Source organism: Strongylocentrotus purpuratus, unplaced genomic scaffold (assembly GCF_000002235.5).
Source record: "Strongylocentrotus purpuratus isolate Spur 01 unplaced genomic scaffold, Spur_5.0 spur5_scaffold_17, whole genome shotgun sequence".
Classification (NCBI taxonomy): domain Eukaryota; kingdom Metazoa; phylum Echinodermata; class Echinoidea; order Camarodonta; family Strongylocentrotidae; genus Strongylocentrotus; species Strongylocentrotus purpuratus.
In genome coordinates this window covers 7,385,209-7,404,414 of record NW_022145602.1, presented here as the reverse complement: position 1 = coordinate 7,404,414, position 19,206 = coordinate 7,385,209, and the positions used below count along the sequence as shown (strand labels likewise).

The 19,206-nt window shown below is 36.8% G+C and overlaps 1 protein-coding gene across 1 annotated transcript; it reads left to right on the top strand.

The window, feature by feature from the left end:
* Window positions 1–667: 667 nt before the first annotated feature.
* Window positions 668–18,141, top strand: LOC100890869 (four-jointed box protein 1). The gene is made up of 2 exons (XM_011663882.2): window positions 668–1,126; window positions 15,649–18,141. The coding sequence occupies exon 2, from the start codon at window positions 16,130–16,132 to the stop codon at window positions 17,900–17,902; it is 1,773 nt and encodes a 590-aa protein (XP_011662184.2). The 5' UTR covers window positions 668–1,126; window positions 15,649–16,129; the 3' UTR covers window positions 17,903–18,141.
* Window positions 18,142–19,206: the final 1,065 nt, after the last annotated feature.

Below are 19,206 nucleotides of genomic sequence, written 5' to 3'. Positions count from 1 at the left end.
TTGCAAGCTTCCCCGGGATCCTGAAAAAGCCCTATTTTATCACTTTTCATTTGTGATGCATTTTTAAACAGCTTTTTTCTCGTCACTGCAAATGCATTCAAGACTTTCTGTTTTTACCCCGACACTCACTTACCAATCACACCCCCCCCCCCTACTCGAATCTTTTGATTCGCCAAATTTCAGGAGTAGTACAAAACAAAATATCAAATTTTAGAAAATAAATTACGTAACGAAGATACTGATATGTCCACTTTGCAAGATATATCATTTAAAGCAACGACCTTAATTTTGTTTTAAAGAAGAAAACAGAAGAAGAAGAAGAAGAAGAAGAAGAAGAAGAAGAAGGGGAGAAAGAACAACAACAACAACAAAAAGAGAAACAAAAACAAGATGAAGAAAAAGAAGGAGGATAAGGATGAAATGGGCATCGAATTTCAAACTTTAAAATTAAAAATCCCGTGTATGCTGGGGTAAGCTGTCCTTCAAGTAAAACAAAAATCATTACAGGTATTCAAGAAAATAGTTGTGGAAGTTGTTTACCGCATTCCAGATTTCGATCGATGTCCGAAGCTATTGAGCGTTTCATCCGGTCTTGTTTTTCCCACCCTAAATCTCTCTATCCGATCAATAACCATATAGGTTCCGATTTTCTTAACGTCACCCCTCCCCGTGGATAATCCCTACCCTGCTCTGTCTGATCTTACCCTACACGGAACGCAAGGCGTGGGACAAGTACCGGAGGCGGCAGACAATATAAGCTGACGTGCTGAGCATTATCGGCGCTCCGCGAAAATTGTCAGTATACCAAAAGCGCTCGTTGGCCGCGGACGGTTCAGGCGGACTGTAGTCCATGGAAGACCTGCAACTGTTTTGATTTCGAATAGAACCGGGTCAATTAACAATCTGTTCTTTGGATTTCTCCTCCTTTATGATACCATCATTTGTCATTTTTATTGAAAAGGAAGTTAATGGACTACCAGCAGCCCCGTTCTTGTTGATAAAACGCAGAAGGTTTTCTTTGCAGACGACTTTTAATCCCGGCATTTAATAAGAATATTTCGACTGCAAGAGATATCGCGGTTATAGGAAACAACCACCACTGGAAATTTATTGTGTGCACCATTTGGTAAGTTATACTTATAGGCTCATTAATTTTCGAAAAACATGCAGTCTGTCTTTGTATTTGTTTGTCTTTGAAGCTTCTTTATATAGGTCTGTATGCACTATGCCCTTCTCTTGTCGCTTCCTCTTTTTAAACTATAATAATGCTGATTTCGCCTTGAGTCTCCCCGAATCCAACCCCTGTATCATGGCAATTATCCCTATAACTGCCTGGGTTCGTGATCACGAAAATATGAAGCAGGGAGAAATAGATAGGATATATTATTACAGGATAAAATATGGTGGAATAATTTTGATAGGACTTTGTTTAACTGAAGTTTCAATGTACGGAGTCATACATAACTTTACGTGTAGCTTTCTTTTATTTCCCTTATTCACATAGCTTACAATATGTTGGGTCTAATAGTCTGATACATTTGAGTTAGTCATTGACTGTGTCATCCCTGTCATTTGTAGAATCAAAGAGATATTATCATTAAAAGAACATTACCCCAACATTACAATGTTCCATTATCTATAGAATTATCCACAAATATTACCGTATAGTGCTATCTATAGTGTCGAATCTCTCGACTACAAATCACATTGCAAATAAGGTTATGTTCTGCGTGCAAGATCGTATGTGACATGGTGACTACGTAAATTGTACATGATGTACAGGTTTACATCTTGATCAACAAATCAATGAAAACTCGAGCGGTTGACTACATGGCACAGCCGCCATTTTTCAGCGTAAAATTAATCAGAGTGAGAAAGTAGAAGGAATTGGAATTTTCCATTAAAAAACATTATTTTCTCTCGCATGTCAGTCAGTTCTTTGTGTAACATAATATATCTGATTCAATAGTTTTCTCTTCGAGATCCTGGCATTGCCTCTGACAAATATCTAGATAAATCTTTTTCCAATAACATAAATGTATAAACGATGCTATATAGCCTACAATTATCGTACTGGAAGCGATTGAGGAGAAGTAACATTTTTGCGAAATATATTTTCAGTGATTTGTGCAATTTCACACATTTTGTAGGTGTTGTTTATTTTCAAGTCCGATAGCTTTTCATCATGCTTTTCTGGCAAACGCCCTTAAAACTATATTTACAGGATTGTATAAACCCTGAATATTATACTAAATAGTTGATACATGTTTCTCTTCCACACATACATGAACATGATATTAGCGACGATGTTGAATGATTTTGCCAATTATTTTATTCTCAAGTTGGATAGCCCATGTAGTCCCGAAGTGGAGATATGGTATAGCCATTAGTTTTAACACGAACTCTATAACAGCATTTTAATTGTGACATAAGAAGATTAGTTGAAAGGAAAATATTTGTATGGGTTTAATGGTTGAATTTTATAGTATATGATAATATACAATAATACTTAAAGACTAATTAGTCCTAATGGTTAAAAACATTTTTAGAAGAGTAAAGCAAAAATATAATTGTGAACAGATTTATTTTAAATGATTGTTGGAATCTTATTTTACTTTTTACATAAAGATTATATATGCATGTTTGTAATAGAAGCTCAATATCGTTAAAGTTTCTTATTGTCTTAACAATTATTTTGGATAGAAACATATATATAAAATAGCTTTTAAGCTCATTCCATGTTCTAATAGGATTAAGTAGCAATGTTCTAATAGGATTAAGTAGCAGTTTCCCATTTCCTTTTGAAGAATTTTTGAGGAAAATATTTGTAATGGAAATGTTAAACTAACAATATATTTACTTGATAGGTGAAGACGGAAACAGATATTTTGAAGGATAAGAAGTCTCTAGAAAAAAGAGACGTGCAGAGATAATTTGAGGGAATATATAAGGAAGTTCCAGCTAATCCACCTAACAAAATGAACTGAAATTGTGGACGTTGCTTGGTGTTCAAAGATTATAGGATCGCTTTGCCGTGTACAAGTCTAAGAGCCGAATTTCGATTCCACCAAATGCAAATTGAATTTTCGAAAATATGGACGCACCTATGGACAAAATAAGAATGCTATGTTGAAAATATTCATGTTTGGGGTGTATACCACAGACACCTTTCATGTTATATTGTGATGAAGGGGTATATTTAGAAAAAACATCTCTCAATTTTAGGGGGGTCGAGACGGAAGCAAGTATGAACAGTTTTGAGGAGGAGGAGGAGGCGAAAATACATGTAACAAGCGCACAATGCATAAATACATGCATGTAATGATGTAAATATGATTTTCTAAGTAAATTAGGAGCATATTTGGTAATATATACCTTGGAAAACTAGGTCATATACTGATTTTTTTTCCCCATATGGGTAGCACATGTTTGAGGAGGTACCTTTGTGAGAATTTTCCTCTTTCCTTACCACTCTCTCTCTCTCTCTCTGCCAAAATTATAGGCTAAAATATCGTATTCTACAGATTTTTATTGCATTCAAGAAAATGTGGAAATTTCTGTATTCAACAATAAGAAATAAAATAAGCTGTGTAATACGTGTGAAAGTATTATACGTACATTTTAGTAATCGAATATGGTGTACTATTATCTCATGTGGTGGTATGCCATATATTATGCAGGTGAGGGGCCAAAACAAAAACGTGGAACAGATAAGCATTATATTTTTTTAGATTAACTTTACTAATACGCAAGATATGTATTTAATGAAGTAGAGCAGAGTTAATACAGTATTTCAATAACTTTACAGACAAAATTTGTTGAAGATTTTAAGAATAGTCTGCGCAGGTTGAAACAAAGCAAAATATTGCTTTATGATTAATTTTAAGCAGTCTGGTTTCCGACGAAATGATATTATATGGTTGATTTGCATTTAAACACGGTGCAACACAGAATATATACCGTTCTCACAACAGGGTTACAACACTCGTTCATCAGCTCATGACGTAGCGAAATATTGCAGGTTTACATATTTTGATTTTTTTTTGTTTTAAATTCTTTACAGTCCTTTTCTCTCTTTACATTCCTTTTACGTTTATTTACGTTGGTTTGTTGTTCATGTTTACTTATGTATCTGTATCATGTTTTGACATCATAACATCCAATATTAAGATCATATCGGTAAACCGTGAGCAGTATTTTATCTACGTTTACCCCCTCCCCCTTTTTCACTTCTCTCTCTTTCTCTCTCTCTCTCTCTCTCTCTCGCTCTCTTGCAATAACGAAACATAAACAACCCAAAGCATGTGGGAGGGGATCTATGCCGACACCTTTTTTCTCCTAAGGGGTACCTTTAAAGTTCTGAAATAATGTTTATACATGAAATGAGACATTCGACAAAAGACATTGTCGCCATTCGTGGGGAAAAAGATCAACCATAGCGTGCCATCACTCAAGGTGAATTTTAGTCCTTTTATGAATTAAATATGCGATGGATCTTGTCAATCTCACATTCTTGCCTTGACTTCTAACCAGTAACAAACTCCTGTGTCATGATTTGATTACGAGGGGCGATGTGTAAACCAGGTTTATGTGGCATGCTTGTATTTCAGACTATGTTTTTTCTTTTCTTTCAAGGAGCCAGGTTGGGAAAATTTTTATTTCGATAAAGACCGAACAAGCGAGAATGAGAGGAAGTGTGAGAGAAAGTAGGAGAGAGAGAGAGATAGAGAGAGAGAGAGAGAGAGAGAGAGAGAGAGAAGGTATGAAAGAGAGAGAGAGAGAGAGAGAGGGGTATATGAAAGAGAAAGAGAGAGAAGTTGAAGGAGAGAGAGAGAGAGAGAGAATTACACGCGCATGCTCACACAGAGACAGAAACAGTGAGATGGAGGGAAGAAAGGGTAGGGAGATGGGAAGGAAGAATTATTAGTAAGTGGGTATCAGAAAGAGATTGGCAGAGGAAAATGTATAAAAATGTATTATTGATAATATCTAGAGATTTACTAGATACATTAGATGGGGAGCGAGGGAGAGGAAGGGGTGAAAGGACTTGGGAGATGGCGATGCAGATGGGTGGATATGAATATCGTTTTTATGATCAAGCGGAATGACAGAACACCCTAGAAAGAACTAGATAATGGCCACAGCCCCATTAAAAATAAATAGCCTCTAAAGTATTCAAGAGCTATAGCAGGAACGAGAAAAGGGGAAAATCTGCACGGAAAATAAATTAGCGGGCGGCTTTCGAAAACCAACTGGGAATTGATAGATAATTAGAAAATTAGCCTTCTCATAATGATGGCTTGCGCAGTAGACTGCACAATTCATATGGCTCCTTCATAAATACACAGTTCATGGATAGGCCCAATAAACCTTTAAAAAGAAAAAGAAGATAAAGAAAAATGAAAGAGAAAAAAAACGCTGTGGATTTACAGTTGCACGCGAATCCTCTTAACCACAACCGCAATTGTCCGTAACAATTCGATGATTTAACGAGGTATAATTACACGATTTCGTTGTCAGTTTTATAGGAAGGGGAGAGGTTAGGTTTTGGGGAGCGGTAGCATTTGCCGCCAAGAGGGGGGGGGGGTTACACCTCAAAATAAGATTCGATTATTTTATAGTGATTGCATGCGAGAGAACTAGGGCTCATAATCAAGACGTTTTATAAATACTGGTGATATGACACGATGACAACGACTACTACTATTACTACTACTACTACTACTACTACTACTACTACTACTACTACTGCTACCATTACTACTATTATTATGATTGCTACTACTACTACTACTACTGCTAGTAGTTCTACTACTTCTAATAATAATAATACCACTACTGCTGCTGCTACTACTACTGACACTTGAAGTACTGAGTATAAATATGTTACCATTACACAAAATCGTCGCTAGCATATCCATGGCCAAATTCAAAGCTCTACGTGCAAGTAAATTCATGTGATTTTGATATTAGGTATCATTCTTGAATGATGTATGTACAATGGACCACCTACATGAATATTTTCATTTCTACCGAATCAACATGGTTCTTTTCAATGCAACACCTGACTCAAATGGCTACAGTTATGTGAGGTTTTTCTTCAACACCGCGACAAAATAGAACTCACTCGAGCCACACGTACCAAGGTTATTCGTGTCGACTGCATTGATTTTAACATGTTAAACAAAACCTATTTGTATGACCATGCATAATGGTTACTGCACATCTGCCCATGTACTATATATATATATATATATATATATCCGTGTGCAGTAATTTAAAGGTTATGTTTTACACTTGCCATTGCATGGGTATTTTGCCTGTAAGAACCTGTTGCATACGAGGTGTCCTTTTGATTGCGTTATTGTCTGCGCAATCATTGCCATGATGTTTGTGTAACATTTATGCGAGAATAAAACGATGAGATGTTTCCCAAATTCTCTGTATTACAATGACGGCTTTAGCCCTCCTATTTGTACATTCAACATGACCAAAGCAAGCGTCTGCTATCTTGATAACAACCTAATTTGAATAGAAACCAGCGATCCAGGCCATTTGGTTTTACGACATGTTCCCCCATCAGGGGCCTTTTACGAAAATCATAACTGTATCTCTTTCAAATGCTCTGAGGCATGTTTTAGGCGGCGAAGCTTTGCATATGTGATCAATGAGAGCAGAATAATTGTATAAAGCCACTGAACGTGTATCCTAATTGATGGCAAATCAATTATAAAAGGATGGGTTAGAGAGATAGGTGGATGGAGGGACTGACGAGCCCCCCCCCCCCCCCACCCCCACCTCTTCTTCTTCTTCTCAAACAGTATACCATGAACATATACGTGAACGGAAGTTGCGTTTATAACATTCTGTCAGTTCAAATTAGTAAGTAACTTCGAAGATCACGGGGGGGGGGGGGGGGGGGGGGGGCTGTCCGGATCCCATATACTGTTCATTGCATTATGAAATATGAAAAAAAGCAGTTTTATGTTTGTTATTTGTTGTTGTTTTTCGGGGGAGGGGGTTCTTTGATAGTTTTTCGTATTTGTCTTGATTTTTGTTTGTTTACATTTTTTCCTTTTTGTTGTATAGCTTTTGTTTTGTGATTTTTTTTTGGATTTGTTTTGTTTGTTTGTTTTAATGTTTAGTCGTTTTGCTGTTGTTGTTTTTTATTTATTCTAACAGCATATCTAAACGTACACCATGACTAAAATGCCTTTGGAAGGAACTTCATTATTTTCATAAATCCAAACTTTCAGAATTGCTCTATATTCTTTAACTATTAACATTTTCATCTCTAACTTTGATATCGTTCCTGAACTTTCTGCTCCCTCTAAATATAATTTAAAACTCTTCCATGAAAAAAATGATACACTTGATTCATTCTATACATTCTGTAGGCGAACAGCATCGTTCCTTTAAAGGTAAAGATCAGTATTGGAAACGCCCCAATTTCAAAAAATGAAATGGAAGCTCTTATTACCAATCATGTGAAAGAATATGTTTTGACTAATACATGATGATAAAATTTTTGCCGGGAAACCGCCTACCAATTGATATATTTGGTAAATTAGTTTATCTATTGGTGTGTGAGAGATAAACACACGTGTCGCGCACGTGTGCGTATAGTCCCATATACATCTTTTTGTGTACAGTGCTTGTAACTTTACGAAGACTGGGCCAAATTTCTTATAATTTTGATGATTCCAGAACCTTGCAGTACACACCAATACTTATATGCTAGATGATCAACCTTTTCTGATCGATTCCACAACGTTTCTTTCACAATGCAATCGCATGACCATAACTGGTCTTTACCTTTAATAGATAAGTAGCTGTTGAAACGTTTAGCCTACATTTTCCACAACTGCGTGTAGGCGGACTACGTAATCCTCTCCTTTCTTCAATACTTTTTTTCCCTCTCCAATACTTTTCATGTGATATGTGACTTAAATCTATGTTCAATGTCAACCGTACACTGTTACAAGTAGCGATTGGATTTGCTAGCCCGTTTCCACGGTAACGCGGTATCCGGTGTTGAGTAAGACGGGATATTTTTCTCAATTTCACTGTTTTCCGTAGCATTCGATTGCATCGTTTTAGTCACAGAGGTGCCACCGAAATCGGTTTGAGGGAGAGAAATTAAGGCTCCATTTGAAATATTATCTGGTTGCTTTAAATGAATATATGCAAAAAAGGGTCTATGCTTATATGTAAGAGTTTGGATTTACATTTTTTCTCGTTTCCCTACAGTATTTATTTCTCTATCCCATGCTCTGTTGTTGTTGTTGTTGTGTGTGTTTTTAAGGGGTGAGGGTCACTTTCATGCCATCTCTGATCTCTCATCCTCTCGCCCTCTCTCTCTCTCTCTCTATCTATCTATCCATATCCTTCTCTCTCTCTCTCCCTTTATTATCTCTCTCTCTCTCTCTCTCCATCTTCATCTCTCTCTGTGCCCCCCCTCTCTCTCTCTCTCTCTCCCTCTCTTCCCCTCTCTCTCTCTCTCTCTCTCTCTCTCTCTCTCTCTCTCCCTCTCTTCCCCTCTCTCTCTCTCTCTCTCTCTCTCTCTTTCAAAAATGATATTAACAAAGGACTAACGTGCAAAGCGCAGGTTAAGAATGAAGGTACATGTAGTAGCATGTTATAATAGGCCCAAGCGTAGGCATACCCGATATTAAGTATACTTAATATCGACAGAGAGAGAGAGACAGACAGACAGACAGACACAGAGAGAGAGAAACAGACAGACCACTGGCTCTGTATAAAGGCCAACGCTTAGATACAGTACTTTTTTTTTCTCCAACCGCATAAAACGATATCAAGTCCTCTGATGAATAGAAGTATGAATAAAAGGGATTACAGCTTAAAAAAGAGTTTTTTTTTCAATAAGTCACCGGTAGGTATGTCAAATTGCTACAAATTGGCCCGAGTGTCCTCCGGGCGGATTTAGCGCTGAAAAGGCGCGAATAAAGCCACCAGAAAAGAAAAGAAAAACATTTTCTCATGTTGTATTTAGTGGGGGCTATGACCGCGCATGGTGCTACCGTGGAGTAAATGCATGGTGCTACTAATCACCTTGTATGCATATTGTATGCGGGTCGCTGGTACTTCATTCTTGGAGAAAGGAATACATGAACCCCAATTTTATATAATTACACATGATGTCAACTATTGTCAATATTGTTTACTTAATTAATATGAAGATTTTATTTATAATGCTACACTTTGTTGTTCGTTTTTTTTTGTTGCTTGTTTTTGTTCTTTATTTGTGGGGGTGGGGGGAGGTTCTCTCTGAATGGACTTGAGAGTCGGATATAACTTAAAGAAATTGTAGAAGAAGAAGGAAAAAAATGGAAGAAGTAGAAGAAGAAGAAAGAAGAAGGAAAATAAGAAGAAGGAAAGGAAGAATGAAAAAGGAGAAGAAGAAAGAAGAAGGAGAACAAGAACAAGAACAAGAACAAGAACAACGACATCAAGAAGAAGAAGTAGAAGGAGGAGGAGGAAATAGAAGAAGGAGGAAAAAGAAGAACATTTTTCACATGCTGTGTGCAGGGGTCTACTAATCGCTTATTGTGCGTATATATTGGTTCTTAGACTATTCTTGGAAGAAAAGAAAAAAAGAGTAAATCCCCACAGTATAAAGCCATTATGGTGTATTCTGTTCTCAATAATGATTCCATCGTAGGATCGTTTTTGTTGCTGTGTTTACACTTAGTGTATTCTTTTTTTTCTTCTCTCAATGTAATGGAGATCGGAACTAGAGGGAGAATAAGAGGGAGAGGAAGAAGAAGAAGAAGAAGAAGAAGAAGAAGAAGAAGAAGAAAAAGAAGAAGAAGAAGAAGAAGAGGAAGAAGTAGAAGAAGAGGAAGAATAAGGAAAGGAAGTAGAAGTCAAATAAGAGGAAGGAGAAGAAGAAGAGAAAATAAAGAAGAAGAAGAAACCAAATAAAGAAGAAGAAAAAGTAGACAAAAATGTGTAAATTCACAACTACAGTATGTTATCCATTATAATCATGATAATATGCACTATGCTTAATAATGCTTCCAAATTCGTGTGTACATATGCATTCAGTGCTTGCCCTGTTACGTGTACCTACAATTTTCAATTTGATTATCATATTCGTTGTTGGTTTTTCAATATAATTTAGACAAGTGCGTATCCTTATCTACAACTATATCTAAAAGAGACATTGTTCGGGAGTACATGTAGATTATTGCAGAGTAGCCTATATCCAGCACAGGGGCAAAGCAAGTTCGCCCCCCCCCCCCCTCCCCTCCCATAATTTTGTATTAATCATGTGAATGTCTTTCATTGCATCTCCGTCTTCTCACTGTCCGTATTTGTTTATTTCATAATTGTGTATGTTTACTTTTCTTTATCTCAGTTTCATGCTCCTTTTGTTCATACTAATTTCGCCAAGGTTTCCCCCCCCCCCCCCACCCAACCCCAACCCTCTCCTGATCTGCCTCCATCCCTTAGTATGGAAAGGACAGTTTTTAATTAGACTTAAATACACGTATTTCATTTTTTTTGTTCAAATTAAATGCGAATAAATACTGTAACAGAGGACCCTGTGGTGAGGGATTTTTTATTTTTATTTCTATGAGTACAGAGCACGTAGTTGAACCCCCTTTTTAAATTGTTGATAAAACAATCAGTACGTTCATATTGAATTATTTCACCAGGTCAAAAGGGATAACTTTTGATTAAATAAACTTGAGTTCTGGTAAAAAATGAAAATGAATTCTCATAGAATCTAACGAAACTTACACTGAATGTTCAAGATTATTAATGTCATGTGCGAAACAATAACATTTTGGAAGAAAATGTATACTGGCTGAGTAATGAGCATATAAAGATAAGGAAATGAAGGTAGTACTAGCCCCGACACCATTCGTGTTGTCCCATATACATCTTTCTGCGTACAGTGATTGTTACCTTACCAAGACTGGGCCAAATTTATAATGATTTTGATGACTCCAGATTCCAGAACCGTGCATTACACACCAATACTTACATGCTATATGATCAACTTTTCTGATCCATTCCACACCATTTCTTTCACAATGCAATCGCATTACCAGAACTCACCTTTATCTTTAAATATCTCGAAATAATGATGATAGAATAATGATCATTTTAGTCTATCATCATGGTTGTGACAAAATTACGATTGCTTTTAAAGACGTCAATGAGCACTTCATATTCGGGAATTGCATAATTTTGTTTCGAATGAGTTTCGTGGTGCATTTGATTTCCACAATCAGTATTTCCCCGGTCAGTTTTTACACAGTGTACAGTGTTATGACACGACCTTCCTGGTTTCTGTGAACAACATGTATGTGTTACATAATGTAGAATGTCACACATTCTTTGGCTTCTGCTTTTATTTCCTTGTGCGGATATAAACGCTCATTCGTTAATTTTAAGAAAAAGTTTACATACCTCCCTTTTTCATGATTTTCATGATTAGTTTGTGGAGGGATGAATTGCAGTAAAATCGAGAAAAAAGGGGGGAAAAGGCGTGAAGTTAGGCTTATCTCGTTGTGTGTAACACTAGTGTGTGATACAAAAAGTCTGTGATTTTTCGTATAACATCGCTCAATTTGCATCTTAAACGAGAAAGGAGTCTGAAACTATCACCAGCATACAAAAATAGAAAAGGGGCCCTCCTCGCCATGTGACTCATTGTAAAGTCTTAAATTGTATAATCACCCCCTCTCTCTCCCTCGCCCTTTCGCTTTCCCTCTCTCTCTCTCTCTCTCTCTCACGTTTTTTTCGCAACATCGCTCAATTCGCATCGAAATCTATTGCGGGAATGGATTCTGAAACTATCCCATTTCAAATCTAAAAAAGAGCCCTATATATACTCGCCATGGTACACATTGAAAATCTTAAATTTGATAAAGATTCCCCCCCCCCCCTATCTCTCTCTCTCTCTCTCTCTCTCTCTCTCTTTCTCTCTCTCTCTCTGTCTCTCTCTCTCTCTCTTTCTTTCTCTCTTTCTCTCTTTTCTCTATCCCATCCTTTTCTCTTTCTCTCTATCTATCATGTGAGTCTATATAACTAGCTATCCATCTTTCCCCCGTCCCTATCTAAAGAAACGAACGTGTTTGAGAACTCGTGTAGAATAATGAACATAGCAATGAAGAGCTCAAACCGAAGAAGAATCCTCAAGTCATAATTATAGAGAACGCTTGTCTTGGTTGCGTCTCCGATTGTGTAATACGAGTGGATGATACATAAACTCCATGGTTTGTCGAAACATCGCTCAATTTGCATCTAAATCGACCGAGAATTGAGTATACGAAGTCATCCCCGGCCAGCGAACCCGGTGACGAGGAGTTCAGAAAAAACGAGTGCACGCTTCGGTATCAAACAATAATTATTAGAGCTGAATTCATTTGAATGTTAATAATGAACACTTGGGTTCTGGAAAGCATTTTATGTTCGATTTCAGAATGGTTTATGTATTCAACGATCATGTTTAGTGCTCCGGTATCATACAATCCAATTATTAGAGCTGAATGAATTTGAATGTTTCGCGTAAAGCCACGTAAATGATGAAAAACTTGGCTTCTGAAAGCATTTTGTGATCGTTTCGAGAATGTTTCATGAGTATTTTAACGATCATATTTATTGTTTAATGCTCCGGTATCATACAATCCAATTATTAGAGCTGAATTCATTTGAATTGTTCGCGTATAGCCATTAATGATGCAAAACTTGGCTTCTGAAAGCATTTTATGTTCGTTTCGAGAATGTTTCATGAGTATTTTACGATCAAATTTATCGTTTAATGCTCCGGTATCATACAATCCAATTATTAGAGCTGGTGAATTCATTTTTAAAAAATCGCGTTTGGCCACGTAAGTCATAAACACTGTCTTGCGTTCTGAAAGCATTTTATGTTGGTTTTGAGAATATTTTATGAGTATTTTAACGATCATGTTTATTGTTTAATGCCCCGGTATCATACGATCTAATTGTTAGAGATGAATTCATTTGAATTTTTCGCGTAAAGCCACGTAAATGATGAAACACTTGGGTTTTGAAAGCACTTTATGTTCCATTTCAGAAAGAGTATTGTTAACGATTTGTTTTATATGTTTTCAGATAATTATTGATAAATTATTAGAGCTGCATGAATTTGAATTTCTTGCGTATAGCCACGTGAGTGATAAACACTGTCTTGGGTTCTGAAAGCATTTTATGTTCGATTTTAGAATGGTTCAGAGTATTTTTTAACGATTTGTTTTTCATGCTTTCAGATAATTATTGCTGAATTATTAGAGCTGTTTTCAGATAATTATTAGAGCCGAATTGTTAGAGCTGAATTCATTTGATTTTTTTGCGCAAAGCCATGGAAATGATCAACATTTCAGTTTGAAAGCACTTTATGTTCGATTTCAGAAAGAGTATGGTTAACGATTTGTTTTATATGTTTTCAGATAATTCTTGCTGTATTGTTAGAGCTGTTTTCAGATAATTATTAGAGCTGAATTAATTTGAATTGTTCACAAATAGCTACGTAAATGATGAATCACTTGGCTTCTGAAAGCATTTTATGTTCGATTTCAGAATGATTTGGAGTATTTTAAATTATTATGTGTTCAGATAAGATCAATTGTTAAATCGATTCACGTCATTCTCGCGAGATTTAGTCTGTATCAGATAATTTAGATTCAACATGCAATACCTTTTGATGGTTAACGTACAATAAATACATCAACATAATGTGCAAGGTTCCTATATAGCGTCTCTATTCGCAAAATAAAACGTTAAGCTGTTTTGGTAAAAGCTATCAAACAATAATAATTACCTAATCTTTTTTTTTAATACTAATTATTGACTAATTCTTGTCATCATTTGTGTCCTGTTCTCCTGCTAGTAGACAGTAAAGACTTCCATAATATTCTAAAAATACATTATGTTAAATGATACTAATGCTTTTTACCCTGAAGAGGAATGTCTCTTGTTGTACCTCGTTGGTTTTCAGCCCCTCCTGTATAATGTCGCCACAACTCTTGTCAATGTGACTTTCCTGCATATTTATTCTGTCTTATAGCTCCATATGCACCTGCTTCAGAGTATGACCTACAATCATGTTTCATTTTTCGGCTCAGTTATAGTACGTGATGAGTCGATTCATGATAAAGCTGTTACTCTGTATTGAAATGTAATGTATACTTTATTTTAGTTCACCAAAAGTCATGATCGTCATATTTACAATAGAACAATACAGCAGAGGGGTCTTGTGTATATACTCTTTTCATCCAGATCCAGTTTTATTTATATTGAAACGATAGCACAATATTGGTTATTTAAAAGCATGCCTTTCATGAATAGAACATCATTTCAAATATCACGAAATCATTGTGTGAAAAATCAAAATCTCTCGTTGATATAAGCTCCATCACTATTTACATTGTTATACACTGTTATGTTTTGCATCTATGTGATAGATAATTTATATGAGAATGATTTATTTTTTGTTTGGATCTGAAAGAAGCGTAGCCGGAAATGTTGTTATCGGCAGGCGAAATTACTGATTTGGTATTTTGCAGAGTAACAAATTGGAATAGGTATATACTGTTAAATCATATTTTGGGATTGTGTAAAGCCTATTTCAATTTGTTGTCATTTTGTGCAGAGAATAATTGTGAAGTACGAAATCAGTAATTGCGCCTGTTGATATCACAATTTGTTTTTCTTCTATTTATTAAAACGAGGAGAACATATTTTCATAAATTTGTCGAATAATTCTGTTACTGCTTTGTGATATCTGAAATGCTAATTACTTTTTATAAGAAAATGTACATCTTAGAATAGTCTATAAAATCTACAAATCGTTTGTTTGAGAAAAACAATCAAAGACATGCTCCACAATGACCATAATGACGTGTATCGTAATCCGCTTTTCAAAATTCTTTCAGTCATTAAAGTTAAGTCACTGCATTTTCGTTCGTTCAATTTCGAGTTCTTTTTTTCATTTATAATATTTGTGAAAGAATACTGTAGGGCCAGTCGAAACCGTTGTGCAGAAAATAATAAAAATAAACTAAATAAGTTGTTGAAAATAATCATTGCAATAAAAATGGAGACACAATTTTTTTCCAAATCACAAATCAAAAGAAACCACTGACCCTACCCTTTTGATGCAACCGTGGATTAGGAGTCTGATTTGCATTTTATTACTTCAATTTTATTATGATCCTAAGTCTCAGATAGTTTTTTTTATGAAAGGCATTACAAACTTTATCCAAAATTTTGCCTTATTTTTGTCATATTTCACTTCGTATTGAAATTGCCCTACCAAACTCATCCCATTCACGGACTTGTAACTCCTTTCTTTTTATTGTTTTGTTTTGTTAAAGTAAAGCTTGTCCATCGCGTAACGCCATTTCAATTTGTGTTCTTCTGAATATGAACATTTTAATCGTCAAGTCTCTTTATCAACGCACGCACGGACGCGTTTAACGTTTCCCAGGAGAGATTTAAAGGGTACGAAGTTTACTGCCCGAGTATGACGACTGTTGTTCAAGCTTTACACGTAGCCAAAAGGCTAATATTTGTTGTACTCTCTGAAAACGCAACAATATTTCTCTTGTTCTCATCTTTTTACCTTCTTTTATTTGTATTATCCAACAGGCCGAATCTCGGAGGGGTTTCCCAGGGGAGCACTCGCGGTGTCAATCAAGAAAATGAGGCGCGAAATTTCGCAGGATTTCGGCTCACGTTTCGTTCGACTCGACCGCACTGGAGCCTAGGGTCTCCGAGCAGTCTATTCATCAACGTTCACCCCGGGAGTTGCGGCTAGAACAGACTAGAGGCCTATGTTGGATTTTGCGATTAATTCACTCCGAATCCATACGGATTACATAAAAATAGAAAGTAGGAAATCCATTGGAACTTGTTTTCTTAATTTGAAAACTACTGTACTCTTTTCCCCTCTAAGCTGAGTAGACTCATCAAACTGGACGTCTTATGAACGTGTTCATTCATTGAATTGCATTTTTGCTGCAAAAACGAAAAGCTAATGCCGCAACGACACTCACAAGGAAGTAATATGATTTGAATATGGTAATCTGAAGATAAATTTGCCAATTTTATTGCGTGAACGTTCTTGAAAATGGCGGATCTACGGTTTGCCGGTATGGCCATGTACGCCGTTATTTTCTACACTCTACTACAGCTCAGTGTCGCCCCTAATGGAGAGAACCAAATGTCGCCCCAATCTGAAGATCTATCGATGGAAGACTTTCAAATGGATGCAGATAAATTGATCCCGAAATCGAATCCAAGGCGATTAAGAGCAACGGAAGAAGACAAGGTGGGGATGAGAGGGAGAGATAAGAAAGAGAGGTCACCGTCAGATGTACGATTACGTCTTCACGCTGGTGCAGACGACAGCGCGCGTGAAGAAAAGGCGGGAAGCGAATTTCGCACCGATCACCGCACGGAAGGGGAGTACTCACAAACAAGGAGGGAACGCGATCCCGCAACTGGCATTCAATCGAGGGGCGATGCTCCATCAAATCGAGGCAGAGCAGTCATCGGAAACCAAGCGAAGTACGCAGGAGATTCTTCAACTTCGATTTCTTGTGCCTCGGGTTTCAAGAATAATTGTCAGCCTACTCGATCAAAAGTAAATAAAACACGAAGGAAACTCGAACGTGGGGTCGGAGACACTAACACGAGAAGAGGGGATGCTCGGCCAGCGTCAATTGGATTAGTGGGAAAGATGAATGCTTTGAAATCGGGCACGGCGAGATTTAGTGATCATGGTGATCCTTCATGGCGCATGGCAAAAGATAACCGCGCTCAACCACGAAGTAATTACATCTTAAATGATCCATATTCAGAGAAAGTGCTTAGTAACCGTGGAAACAAATCTTCAAAAGAGATGAGACATGATTCTGGTGAGAGTGATCAGTTAAATGGCGACTACAAACTTTTTCGGGATGGGATCTTCTGGAGCGAAAGCGCCGAGAAGTTGCTTCCCAACCGGACGTCAGAAGCGATCATCAGGGCGTGGCGGAACGACATTCGATCTCACCGCGTTGTGCGGTTGTTACCGGGCTGTGGTCGTGATAGCAACCGCCTCGCTGTCCTCGAAAATGGCGAGAGGTTATGCTGCCGTTACCGACAAAACGTCGATCAAATCCAAGGGGAAATCTTATCCTTCCATTTATCGCGGTTAATTGGGATTGAAAATCTACCGCTTGGTGTTTTGATGAGAATCGAACCGGATATTGAGCAATGGGAGGCGGTCAAAGAAAACATCACATCGGCTGGCTGGGAACAAGGCCGAATAATCGTCGCGACAAAATGGATACCCGACTTAGAACCCGCGTTCATACCCACTGAACTAAAGGGTATGAACGAAACACTACGCCAAGAAACTATTGATAAGTCCGATCTCATGCATTTAATGAAAAATCATAATCATTTGGTCGAACTTATTCAGTGGTCCGATCTTGCCATCTTTGACTATGTAACCGCGAATTTGGATCGGATAGTCAACTCCTTGGTTAACCTCCAGTGGAACCGGTACATGCTCAAGCAACCGGTTCACAACTTGGAAGTCTCAAGAACGGATAGACGGTTATGGTTTCTGGACAACGAATCCGGTTTGCGACACGGGTACCGGATGTTAAACCAATACGGGCATTATCATGATCAGATTTTAAAATCATTGTGTTTGTTCAGGACCCAAACGGTGCAAAGATTAAAAACGCTCAGTGAAAACGCAAACTTCTGGGAACTATTGATATCTGCAGTGGAATCCGACGAACCGTTATTCAAAAGCTTGCCGTCGTATCCGCCTAAATTTCGGGATGTTTTGAAAACCAGAATGAAAAATGTAGTTGAGCATTCGGATCATTGCAAACAAAAACACTAAGACATTTCTTTCTAATAGTGCGCCTATCCTTTTCATGCAGTTGTTCTATGTCAAAAGAAAACAATGAAATTATGTCAGTTTTAATGATGAACTATCGATAAAACACACAGAAGGTGGGGTTATACACTAACAACTTTAAAATCAGACAATCACAAATTGAAAAGTGGATGTGCTACTTCGTCGGCAAATGAGTTCAGTTTATTATAATTTGAAAAATAAAATCGTTAACTTTATGAAAATTCGCAGAAAAGGTACAAGTGCAAAACAGTACTATGATCCTATAATTTGTGTACTTATTATAAGTGTGTTCTAAATATTCTGAATGTACTATTGTATATTTTGTAAAGAATATATTATGGTTCGTCTGCTGGGAGCCTTTAGGGCTTTAACTAATAATAATGTGCTGTAAACAGTTAAAGAGAAATTTGAGTTCTTGTTTAGGACCGCAAATGCCTTCAAAGTGCATGGTTATTGCTCTTATTCTTATTCATGACATTTCTAGTTCCCTTTTAAGACCTAAAATTGCTATGAAGGTAATTTTAGACCCCAAAATGTGTAAAAATTTAGATTAAATACGATCATACCAACTCAGCTCCACTTTAAAAAAAAATACGGTGACCGTCATTTAATTATTTAATTGATAAAAACAATTCAGTGGCCGGCTGGTTGTGCGTATTATAGCCAACATGAAAATGATAGCCAACAAAAAGTCAACATTGGCATTGGCTGGAATAAAACGTATAAGGCGCTACCTCGTTTTTTCAACGGCTTGTTCAAAATTACCGAATATTTGTGGTGCCCCACAAATATGAGTTATTCTTATATTTATTGATATTTCAGCCGCCTCTATACCGATTTTGATCAAACAAAGACGATTTTGTCATTGTATGCTTTTAAAAGTTTGACACTCATTTTTTCGTTATCTCACACAAAAAAATTATGTTTAGCGCCCTCTGCAACAAAACTCAACTATCCTTTTAATGCCCGTCTAGCTCTCGACAAACGGTTTATTGTATCGTGCAATATAAACTAACATGACCATCAAATATTTCTACGCAGTCATGTACGCAAGCCGTATCTTTATGTATAAAGTTGATCCACTCCTGCACTTTGAAACTGCTATAATTGACAATCATCATTACTTCAAATATTGTTTTATCACTCAGGCGGCTATCAGTAAACATTGCTTTTAATATATATTGGAAAACGTGACAATCATAAGATGTTTGATAACAATCAGTAAGGTAATACATGTATATATATATATATGTGTAATTCAAGATGGTCGAGACTAGTATTTGTTA